Raw genomic sequence first — 12,393 nt, 5'->3', positions numbered from 1 at the left:
ATCACTCACTGAAAACCAATGCTTTGGAGGCATGCCAAGGCACTATTTTGGGGACCTGCTGCATTAATTTTTTGGGGGGGAAAACATGCTGCACGAATAAATTCTAAAAGTCATTGATGTGGAAAACAATTAATAAACCGTAGTCACTATTTACTCTATGTATATCTTATTTATATATCTTATTTTAATTCTGTTTTCAACAAACTCGTCATGCACATTGTATAATGTTCTGCTTCCACAATTATCTCCAGTATAGCGAGATGTGTTCTAATGTATTTTTATTTAATATCTAAACTAAGATTTTACTGCACAAAATGACTTGATGCTATATCACAAGTAATCCTTAAAAGCCACACCAATTTCAATTTTGTGAATAATTTCTTTAAACTTAACACAAGACCTGAAATATTGCTTTTGCTTGAACTTACAATGCAGCGATGCCCCAGTGATCCCCACACTTTTTTCCAGCTTCAGGAAACAAAGAAAGCCCTATGAGCGTTATTGTTGGTGTTATAGATAGAGGCCCAATAAATTTCAGCAAACATCCCATAAGTCCTGAGAATCCCAAGAATAGTTGTAACGTAGAAGCCACAATAATTGCACCTTGAATCTAGGAAAACAAAAAAAAATGGTCACATATTTCCCATTTATGGCCTTCTATACAATTGTAATAGGTCTGTATACTTTCAACAGCAGCTGTATGAAATACACTGACACCACCTTCACTTTTTGCTTTTATACCACATATTATAATTGAATACACTTTTTTTTTAGCTTTTTTTACAACTCTTATATCAGGTTTGTAGCCAGATTGGCTAGTAGCACTGACTTATTAGTTTCTATGGCTCTTATTCACCAAACAGTGGCTTCCCCATCCCCAGCGTTATTACCAGTAAAATTGCTATGCACTGACTGCACATGGCAATCTTACCACTGTTCAGTTAATCAGGGCTTATGACTGCAACAACAGTGGCCAGTAAGAGACTGTTGTGTATCACTAATTAAGTTATTATTTATTCATTTTCTATTTATAGCATTGAGATTTTCTACAGCACTTTAATCCCTTATCCTCTAATACCTACCATGGTCATATATGTTCATTATAGTCTAAGGCCGATTTTGTAGGAAGACAGTTAACTTTATGTTATTGTTATGGAAGAAGACCAAAGGATATCCACTTTACCAATTTGCATTCCAAGGTTTTTATCTTTTAGGGTCCTTGAGATTTTTGACACTTTAGCTGTGTTGCTTTTGATACAGTATTACGTTTTTAATTACTTATAGCATCTTCGTGAAATGTATTTTGAGGGGGGGTTCAGTACTATTTAGGCTTTGTCTGGGTAATATTTTTCCTCAAACACTATTTTATTTTATAGTCATTTTACAGGGACAAATTAGGCGTAAATGCAGAAAATACAGTTTCTCATTTTTTACCCTTCCCAAATTTCACATGACAAGTCCCACAGTTAAAAACCACATACAAATATATTCTACCTACACTCCCTCCTATCCAGCAGCAGCAAACTAATCTCTTTACCTACCCTCCAAGGCACAAATACCTAACCTCCCTCTCTACCTACCAACAATTCACCCCCCCCCCCCCCGTCCGCAGCTACTTACCCTCCCTACCTATCCTCACACCCAGCTGCAGCTACCTTATCTCCAAAACTACCTACCTACACTTACTCCTGTTCTGCAGCATCTACCTGATCTCTATACCTACCTTCCTTCCCAGTCACTGCTACCTAACCTCCCTACCTACCTACACTACCTTCCATCAGCCGTAACTATTTAACCTTCCTATCTAGCCTCCCACCCAGCTGCAGCTACCCTACCTACCTACACTTCCTCCTGTCCTACAGCAGCTACCTAAGCTCTCTACCTACCCTTCCAGTCGCAGCTACCTAACCCCCCTAACTACCTAGCCACACTTCCTTCCCCACCAGCCGCAACTACTTAATCTCCCTACCTATCCTCCCGCCCAGCAGCAGCAGCTACCTTAACTTCCTGTCTACACTTCCCCCTGTCCTGCAGCAACTATCTAATCTCTCTACCTACCTCCCTGTCTCAGCTACTATGCTGCCAACTTACCTACACTTCCAACCCCCCTCCCCCCCAGCTGCAGCTACTTTCCCTCCCTACCTATCCTCCCACCCAGCTGCAGCTACCTACCTTCTGAGATCCTATAGAGAGAGGTTCAGCCATGGTGGCTTGGGGGAGGAACTGGCTGTCAGGAAGTTGCTGCTCAATTGTGACAGAGATTGAACGTGGGGTCATTTCATTTGTTGGGGGTTACTGATACATTTTAAATGTGGGATAATTGCTGCATTTCATTTGTGCTGATGATTGATGCATTTTTAATGTGGGTATATAAGTTGCCATGTTGGCACTTTGTGATAAATAAGTGGATTTTGGGTTGCAGGAGGAAAAGGGCAGAGGGATTTGGTTCCCAAAGAGGGATTGTGCTTCCAAAAAGAGGGACAGTTGGAAGCTATGGTTTTCCTTTTCTCTGGTGAAAGTGTTTAGGTAATCTTTAAAGATAATCTGTACACTAAAATTCCTACAATAAAAAGCATACCATTCTATTTATTATGTTCTCCTGGGCCCCTCTGTGCTATTTCTGCCACTCCCTGCTGCGATCCTGGCTTGTAATTGCCAGTTTCAGGCAGTGTTTACAAACAAAAGACATGGCTGCTAACCAGAGTGTGATAGGCTGAGAGGAGCTCAGTCTGTGACTCACAAAGAGTCTGCAGAGGGCGTGGAGAGGGTGTGTATAGCTTCTATCCTATCACAAGCAGACCAGCACATTCCTGCCTGAGTGCCTGAGCCCGACAAAGCCGTCAGAGGAAAGAAGATTAGATTATATAACAGACATAATACAGCCACTGTGCAACTAGGAAAGGCAGACCACATTAGAACAGGTATAGGAACTTATATGATAGAAGAAATAAGGCTGAAAATGTTGTTACAGAGTCTCTTTAAGTCACAAAGATCGGCAGGACTGCAGGCAATTGGTATGGTTTAAAAGTAAATATAAATGGCAGCTTCTATATGCTTCTCACTCCAGGTTCCCTTTGAACTCAGACCCAGAAGTCAGCACCTTGACTTTTTTGACAAAGAATAATCTGATAATCTTGCTCACGGCTACAATCTATAAGATGAAGTCTATCCCTATCCAGGAGTCTTGCATTAAGTTACTGCACTGAAAAACTCTCAGTAGCAGTCAGAACCAATCAAGTACGTAAACATATCTACTGTATTCAATGCACAGGAATTAGAAAATAGAAAACTTATGTAATGCATGCACAGTAGTCTAGGCTATTATATAACGATATGAAAGGTTCTGTTTCTCTCTTCCTTCAGGCAATCCAAGTTCAGGTCACAAATAACAACATAAAGTCCCTATTTATTGTCCAGCGCTGCGTAATATGTTGGCGCTTTATAAATACAATAAATAAATAAATAATAAATAAATAATAAAGTTAAAACTGACATAAAAATGTTATATACGATTGGAAGGACGTATGGAGACGGTTTGAAATTCCAGAACCATGGAATGCAAATTTAAAGGCTGGAATCGTTTGCATGTCTGCCATCAGGTCAAAAGGTCATAAAAACATGTCTTTTGTGACTTAAGCTTGCTTCTTTACGCTGATTTGTTGCGTCTTCTTATCATGAAACATTTTGGAGTCTGCGCTCAACTTGTCTACAGAAAATACTGGTTCACTGGTTCATTGCACTCCACACTGTCCTACAATGCTATGGAGATATATCAGTCACTAGTTCTAACTAATATATTAAGTATGCTTATGGCATGCCTTGTCTCTGGGGAACAATATCAGGCTGGGAAAATCCAAGCTGTCTGAACTATTCCCCCTAGAATCTGGTCAGTCTGGGCAAATAAATATTTTTATTACACTATCTACCTAAAATCAGGTGGATATTGTAACATTTTATATCTTTGGGCTTGTTTAGGCTTTAGGCTCATGATTCTCAGTCTTTAATGTGTTACTGTTAGAGTCTAATCTAGAAATGTGTAATTGCTTTATACTGGGTAGAGTTGAGCAAACATTGGCACACTACCCAAGTAGCCAAATAAGTCAACATACTCTAGCTTCTGGTAGAAACAGTGCCCTGATGCTGTTTGTTTGCAGGTGGCACTGTGGCAGTGTTGACTTTGGCTGCCTTGGACCTTTACTAAGATGGCCTTATCCTGTCTTGAGACAGCCTTTCTACTGTATTGGTTATTATGCAACAGGTGTGGACTCTCAATTTAAGAGACCTGTAGGAACTCAGCCATGCCAGAACCTTGTGCTGCTAGCCCTAAGTTTCTGGAAATCCCTTCTGTCCTGTTACCACTTACCTGTTAACCTTTCTCTCTTGTTGCTGGACCTTGCATTGTGTCCAGACCTTTCTCCTTGCCTACTGTCTTCTATACTGTACTTGTATATCAAGGCATTCCTGAGATCAGTTATGAACTTTAAGACCTGGCAGCATGATTCTTTGCACTTTGTTGTCAGAAAATCAATATAAAGTCTATACAGACTGTTAAAGGGCAACTGAAGTGAGAGAGTTATGGAGGCTGCCATATTTATTTCATTTTAAAGGACAACTGAAGTTAGAGGGATATGGACGCTGCCATATTTATTTCCATTTAATCAATACCAGTTGCCTCGCTGTCCTGCTGATCCTCTGCCTCTAATACTTTTGTCATAGCTCCTGAACAAGCATGCAGCATATTAGGTGTATCTGACATTATTGTCAGGTCTGACAAAATTGGCTGCATGCTTGTTTCTGGTGTTATTCAGGCACTACTGAAACCAAATAAATCAGCAGGACTGTCAGGTAACTGGTGTTGTTAAAAAGGAAGTAAATATGGAAGCCTACATATTCTTCTCGCTTCAGTTGTCCTTACATGAGAGTTTTCAAGTGGATATGCATAAAAAGGGGTCACTGCCACCAGAAAGTTAATTTACCATAAAATATCTTACTAGTTTACTGAGGTAAAACTATGTACAGGTCCAAATTACATTTAGCAGGTATCAGGGGTCATTAAGCTGTGAATAAGCCAAAATGATTCACACCTTAATCCCTCCTGATACCTGCTTAGTCATCAAGCAGTCAATGGATTTACCTAAAGAGTATATTTATATTTTTATACTGCATGTGCACAGACCATCTTCTTATTATATTCTAATTCTAATTGTCATCTGCATAACCCAACAGTTTGCAGAATTGTGATAAAACATATATATGGGCAGGCCAGGAACTTTATAAAGATACATTAGGAGTGCCAGGGAAGCCTAGAGAGCAGAACAGTGAAAAATAGCATGGGGAGGAACTGTGGGCACCATAATACTCTCAATATAATCTTACACTGTTACGGATTTATGGATGCAGACTGAATAATTTGTGCACAATACTTCTATTTAGAGTCTGTACCATTGAAATAGCAGCTAATTTGCAGCAATACTTTTTCATAGTGGCCACTTCTGTATAGCAGCTGTACCATCTAAATAAGCCTGTGTCATTTGGGCATAGTACAACATACTGGCTATTTGGCAGCAACTTCTGTATAGTGGCTGTACCATCTACAGTATACATCTGGCTGCAATACTTCTGTATTTTGTGTTGGGGACAATGGTTAGTGTCAGTGTTAGTTGTGTGTGTGTGGGGGGTAATGTTAGGTAATAGTAGTACCATCTGAAATAATTCTGTATTGAAATTTTGTGGCAGGTAAAATGAATAGTGGTGGTGATAGTGTTAGGTGTGGGGTGTTAATTTAGGGCATGGATTGGGGAGGTTAGTATTAGGCATAGGTAGGAGGTTAGTGTTAAGCAAAAATGCAGGGGAGGTTAGCACGAGAATAGGATCAGATAGGCCATAGTAGAATATAACATTACCAATATTCTACTATCAATAACAGGTGATAGAAGAATATCAGTAAAATTACCAATATTTTACTATCGGCAATATCTTGTGCCTATTTTTCCTTGTAGCACTTTTAAATATATGCCTATACACATGGGAAGTTCTCAGACAACAGAAAAGGACCAATACTGGCACAAATGAAAGCTTCACTAGCCACTAGGGGTGGTCTGAAAACTCGGCTTGCCGCAGCAGTGATTAGAAATTGGTCTCAGAAGTCAGTATTCTGCAGAAATGCCACATTACCACAACTTAGAATTTTTAGCCCAATCACAGAGGTTGGAAGCACAATCACAAGATGCAGAATTTTAGACCAATCACAAGACTCGGATAGTACAGAGTTGTACCAAGTCTTGTGATTGCCCTAAAATTTCCATAGTATTCAGATTTCCAAGATTAATCTTTGCATTCTCTGATTGGTGCAGAACTACTGAGTACTTCCAAAGTCTAAGTCTAGTGATTGGCCTAAAATCAAACAATTTTAGGCCAATCACAAGACACGGGAATTCTCGGTAGTATTGGACCAATCCTAGAATACAGTAAAAGTGTAGTACTGTAGAGTCTTGTCAGTTCAAATGTGATCAGCACCCACGGCTTCAGGATGAAGAAAAAGAAAAATGGAGTGCTGTGACCAACCGTCCCTCAGTACCTTAGGTGGCAGCAACAATTTCCAAAAAAGTGGTCAGCACCTCCCAAAAAGTAGCTCTTTCACATTAAAACATAGCTCTTTATTCAAAAATCTTAAAATCCATAAAAAGAGATAGGACTGGATTCCAGCTCCATAACTTGTCCATCTCTTTTTATGGATTTTAAGATTTTTGAATAAGGAGCTATGTTTTAATGTGAAAGAGCTACTTTTTTGGAGGTGCTGACCACTTTTTTGGTATCTGAGTCTTGTGACTGTGATTGTCTTGTGATTAGCCTAAAATTTCCGTGGTATTTCGATTTCTGTGGAAAAATTGTGCATTCCTGGTGTGGTGGAGTGGTCCAATGCTTCCGATGTATTTGGTCAATTAGAGAATTTGATTGTGTATTAAGGATGTCCGCATAATAGTGGACATCCACAAAATATAGCATATTACACACTTAATTAACAAAAATGGCCCAAAATAATGTCTGCAAAAATCAGTAAAAGGAATCCAATTTAGGCAGAAATCCACAGAACTGGTAATCACTATTTGTGGTAATCAGAATTTCTGCAGGACCAGAAATCATCATTTCCGACCCTCCCCAGTAGCCATCTCCTCCCTCCTCCCCACTCCTCCCCTTCCCTCCCTGAAGGCAAATTTATATATAAAGTATTTATGTCAGCTGTTATAAAGCTTACTGTAGCTGGCATATCAGTCCCTTGAAGTAGCATACATTACAAAAAAGGAAAGAGACTGTATGTTTACTGCTTTTTATCTGAGAGTATACTGACACTTTACTTCCAGTCTTTAAATATCATTTACAAGAAAGATCATAATGGAATGATCATGATGGTATTAATTAGTATGTAACACTTAAGACAAAAATATTTGAATGTTTGAACCTAATTTCTGTACTTTAGCACAGCTGCGTGTAATGCAGTCCTGGTCTACTGACTTAGCTACAGAAATGAAAGCTGTGACAAAATAAACAGTATAAGAAGAAAGAAGGAATTCCAATCAAGAAGTATTCTGAAGGGAATTCTGAAGATTTCCATGGAATAACCATTTCCTTTAAGTCACAATATGCGTGATTAACGGACATCCATCTGTGTGACAGTATAACTGTAAGGAACCAGAAATGATAACATTAAATAACCCATGTATCATGAGCTCAGATTGCAAAATGTTGTTTCTCCATTGCTGCACTGTGGTGGCTGAGCTAGGCCAGATTGCAGATATAGGCTCTGGAATGCATTATACTGTATATTGATTTCAACTGAAGGTAGATCTTCTGAAACAGCCCCCCCCCCCCCCCCCCCCCAAAAAAAAAAACCTGTCTGGAAAGTTACCCATTTCCCTCCGATAGTCTTAATCATATAATCATATGTTTTGTTATTTTTATTGTTCAATATATGAAAAAATCCTAAATGAAAGGGTGTAATATCCAGTATTCATGTGTTGTTCTTGTTTGAATGAGGCCAAGGGCTGGCCCTGTTGACCTAGTCACAGGTGGTAGGTTTGGGCCCTCCCAAGTCATGGAGTCTAAGTGGCCGTGTGTTAGCCTGAAAGTAACCTGAAATAGGATATGGGGCTGCCATCCCTAGCGGTTGATGGACTGTGTTGCTTCCTGGTAGTCATCAAGTCACAACCCCTGTGATTTCATGACCAATAACCAAGGAGAACAGGAGAGACTGCAATGTGGAATGTTCTGGGTTGAGTCAGAAGCAGACTTGATAATGAAGGCCAAAGATCAGAGCTGGTGGCAAACTAACAAGCTGAGATGCAAGCTGAGGTCAGGCCAAGGGCATAACTGTCAAAGTTGAGGTCAGAAGCCAAAGTCAGGACATGAGGATAACAGGCAATGTCAAGGTCACAGGCCAAGGTAAAACAGCAACAAGAAGACAACTGATAATCAGAAACAGCTGAGTTCAGGAGATAAGAACATACCAGGACTAATGTAGTAGCCAACCCAAGCTGACAGAATGATCGGCACTGTGTGATCAAAAAGGTTTCTTATAGACAAGTACAATAAGATTTGGTGTTCATTTTAAGATACCATGGCACACAAACACATGCACCCCATTTCATGCATGCACAGGTAAGACATAACACTTTAAGACAATACACAATTAGCCATGAAGTCATGGATATTTATTTACATGTTTTGGGCCAGCCAAGGTCCAATTGCATGTTGCCCTGCAATCGTCATCGCTGGCCTACACTAAACTGAAATAATGCAATTTGAAAATTCCTTCCTGTTTGTAAATCAGGTCTACTGAGTAATAAATAATTATAAACATATTAAAGTGCCAGGAAAAAAAACATAATAAACATATATAAATATGTTTACAATATGCTAGGCTGTTACGGTAATGAAAGTATTTTTTGTAAGAAATTCATACAAGCTTTAAAATTTAGTCAAGAGATTAATAGTTACTTCTCTCATTCTTGCCTGCCATGGTATGGTATTATTTACAGAAAAATTGTCAGTTCCATTGTGTATGAAGAGTTCAGAATTTTGGCACTTCCACTGAGGCAGAGACAATATTGCTAGAGTAGGTGTAATGAAGCTGAAAGTCCCACCTTGTAAGATTGGAAGTCTGTGTGAGAAACAGAAATAAAATTGCATGGGTCATCATTATTGAAAATTTCCTTTTTAAAATATCAGTTATTACCCAGAATAATTTGGGCTAAAATTGTAAGCTTCAATTTACATGCATAATACAGAATGCACAAGAGGTACAGCATTAAAATACTGGAATTACTGGAATTATTACTTGACAAGACAAGACAAATAGCATTTATATCACGCTTTTCTCCTGGCAGACTCAAAGCGCCAGAGCTGCAGCCACTAGGACACGCTCTATAGGCAGTAGCAGTGTTAGGGAGACTTGCCTAAGGTCTCCTACTGAATAGGTGCTGGCTTACTGAACAGGCAGAGCCGAGATTCGAACCCTGGTCTCCTGTGTCAGAGGCAGAGCCCTTAACTATTACACCATCCAGCCACTATTACACCATCCAGCCATATTAGTTCAATCTGAATACCAATGGCAACTAATTTGAATCAAGTTGCAAACCTTCACAGTTTATTCATCATTCCCATTAGAAGCAGCTACTAAGTAGCTTTATCCTCTAAACACATGTTGATGCGTTAAATTAAAATCAAGAGCCAAAAAATACATTCAGTCCAACATTCAATATATGTTTATTGTTGGGCATGAGCTTTTTAGTGTATATCATATGGCTCTGGGTTAACTGCTTATATTTTTGATTTCAATGTGTAACTGTTTGACTCATTAGAATTGCAAAGATATTGCTGTGTATAAGAAAACAAGTATGCAGTTGGAACTACATTATTATTTTTTTTGGGGGGGGGGGGGATACACCATGGCCTGGATAAATTTGAAACTTCACAATGAATTATTTATTACCTTGTTCCTACTGTTGTCTGAAGAAGCGTGCATATTCCAGATACGAAGAATATGGTACTTATCAGCTGGCTTTTCACAGCATTATCATGTTTAACACACAGAGGTTCTGCCAGAATCAGAGGGATGGCTATTATTCCTCCGAAAGCCAAAATATAATGCTGCATAGAAAAGTTATATGCTAATTATATAGGATGCATAGTATTATTTCCACCACTTCTGGTATTTTTGAAACAAAAGAACAAACACATCATAACAATAACAACGGATCTTAAAAATATGGCTGATAAATCAAGACACAGAACATTTATATCGCACTTTTCTCCTGGTGGACTTAGAGCGCCAGAGCTGCAGCCATTAGGGCACATTCTATAGGCAGTAGCAGTGTTAGGGAGTCTTGAAAAGGTCTCCTTGCTGAATAGTAGAGATGGCCCTAACCTCCGGGGGGGGAGGGCCTCCAGGAGGGGTGTAGCCTGATTGGCTACAATGTGCTTGCTGACTGTGATGTAGAGGGTCAAAGTTGACCCTCATGTTGCACTATGGGGGCGAATTGAACTTCTGGTAAAGATCGCAGCTCTCCGCAAACCCCAGAAGTTCGCCGGGAACCGTTCGCCGGCGAACTGTTTGGGCCATCTCTACTGAATAGGTGCTGATTTACTGAACAGGAACAGCCAAGATTCGAACCCAGGTCTCCTGTGTCAGAGGCAGAGCCCCTAACTAGTACACTTTCCAAATAAATATATCTGGTAGTTAAATATAAAAACAAATACTCCACCATATGAACCGTGCGGGGCCCAGAAGGTATCTTTTTGCTAGCTGCAGTGATTACACTAAGTAAAGGAAAATGACTTCTCAAAACACTGTTCATCCATACTGTGTATACATAGTGAATATGCAGGAGCCAGGGCTAAGCAGTGGAGAATCAGACATTGTTGAGTATATTCCAGAAATGGTTTCCAACACTATGTGCAAGAAAGGAGAATTAAGTGAGACTAAGTACCTACAATGGGAAAACCAAGGTGGTTGACCATAAATGCTGAGGCAGACCACACAGATTTTACCAAAAATCTCCCAAATTGCATTAGATACAAAACTTGTGCTTCCATATAAGAGTAGGCAGGGAATAGATGTCCAGAATTCAGGGTTTTGCAGCTGGTTAGAGAAAACCACTACACCGCAATATGGTAAAACAATTCATGAAATGTGGAAAGTAAGCCTCCTTCTAAATCCTCCGGTGGTAATGACTAGAAGATAGACGAGGACCCAACTACCTCCCAGCTACACTTCTAATATAGCCAGGGTCACTGGTTAAAGCAGTTAGAGCTTAAAGTTAGGTTACCACTACTAATCAGAAGATCTTTAATTCTTTAGAGCTTTTTATACTGAGGGGGCGCTCTATACCTGAAAATCTCTTTTGTCATGTCCTATGATTGAAGGGAAATCTGTTGGGTTTTACCGATGTAGCGCATAAAAAGCTTCATTGTTGGTGGAACTGCTTTGTCTGATAATCCTGTAACAACTTGTAAGTTTGCAGGTCAGTGATTCTCAGCTCTGCCCAATAGCATCTTTCTGCAGCTGAACTGTGCAAACTTTCATATCATGCATAAAGAAATGATTTACGCTCCTATTCTGTGTCTGCTACTATGTATAAGATTCACAATGTGGTGATCTGAGGGTGGAAAGCTGCAGAGACAGAACAAATAGCAGAGTCCAGTTGATCTTATTCAGACAGCTGAGGGGAAAACTACATCAAATTCAAATGGAGTGAACTTAATGAATTTGACACTGAAATATTCCGAGACTACATTAGTAGTTCACTGGATAATATTTCTCCTTGACTGGACTTAATTTTTAAAGTGGAGAGAATACGGCTTCTGTCAAAGCACAGACAGGAGAACATTTGCCTTAAACTTTTATAACACAAGTTTTAACTTTTCCATAAATTCACTGGCTCAGGTATCTCAATTTAAAGCCTACTTTTACAGTTTCACTACATAAACTTTTATTGAAACCAGGCTTAGCATGCTGCTCCATTCACACATAATCAATGTGCAGTGAATCATGATGACACACATTGATCAAACTGTAGTTGTTTTACAAAAATTCAATCGTTTACATAATGGCTTATGGGACATGCATTGATCATCTGGGAAGTACGTTTCCAGAAGTGTGCAGGCTCCAGTGAAGTAGAATATGGTTACAGGAACCGTTGTAATCCAATAAAGATCTGAGGAGAACCTTTGACCACGGTGCTGATTAGGAGGAAACTGTGTACAGGCAGTATTGGAATGTGTAAGAGAAGTCACATTACTGAAACTCCCTTCTGTAGCTACAAATGAACACTATCGGAGTGATTTTCTAAAAAGCAAATGTGCATTTAAGAACAGCGAAGTCTCAATGTGATTACT

The 12,393-nt window shown here is 39.5% G+C and overlaps 1 protein-coding gene across 1 annotated transcript in view; it reads right to left on the bottom strand.

The window, feature by feature from the left end:
- The window catches only part of LOC137561478 (solute carrier family 23 member 2-like), a 238,790-nt gene that overhangs the window by 211,609 nt on the left and 14,788 nt on the right, over positions 1-12,393 (bottom strand). Inside the window, exons 3-4 of the mRNA XM_068272779.1 lie at positions 8,995-9,157; positions 429-610 (exon numbers count right to left, since the gene is read on the bottom strand). Coding sequence (XP_068128880.1) covers positions 429-610; positions 8,995-9,157 — 345 coding nt within the window. The remainder of the gene's footprint in view (positions 1-428; positions 611-8,994; positions 9,158-12,393) is intronic.

The sequence above is a fragment of the Hyperolius riggenbachi genome, chromosome 3 (assembly GCF_040937935.1).
Source record: "Hyperolius riggenbachi isolate aHypRig1 chromosome 3, aHypRig1.pri, whole genome shotgun sequence".
NCBI lineage: Eukaryota > Metazoa > Chordata > Amphibia > Anura > Hyperoliidae > Hyperolius > Hyperolius riggenbachi.
The sequence above is the reverse complement of the archived record's forward strand: the minus strand, read 5'-3'. Positions and strand labels throughout refer to the sequence as shown.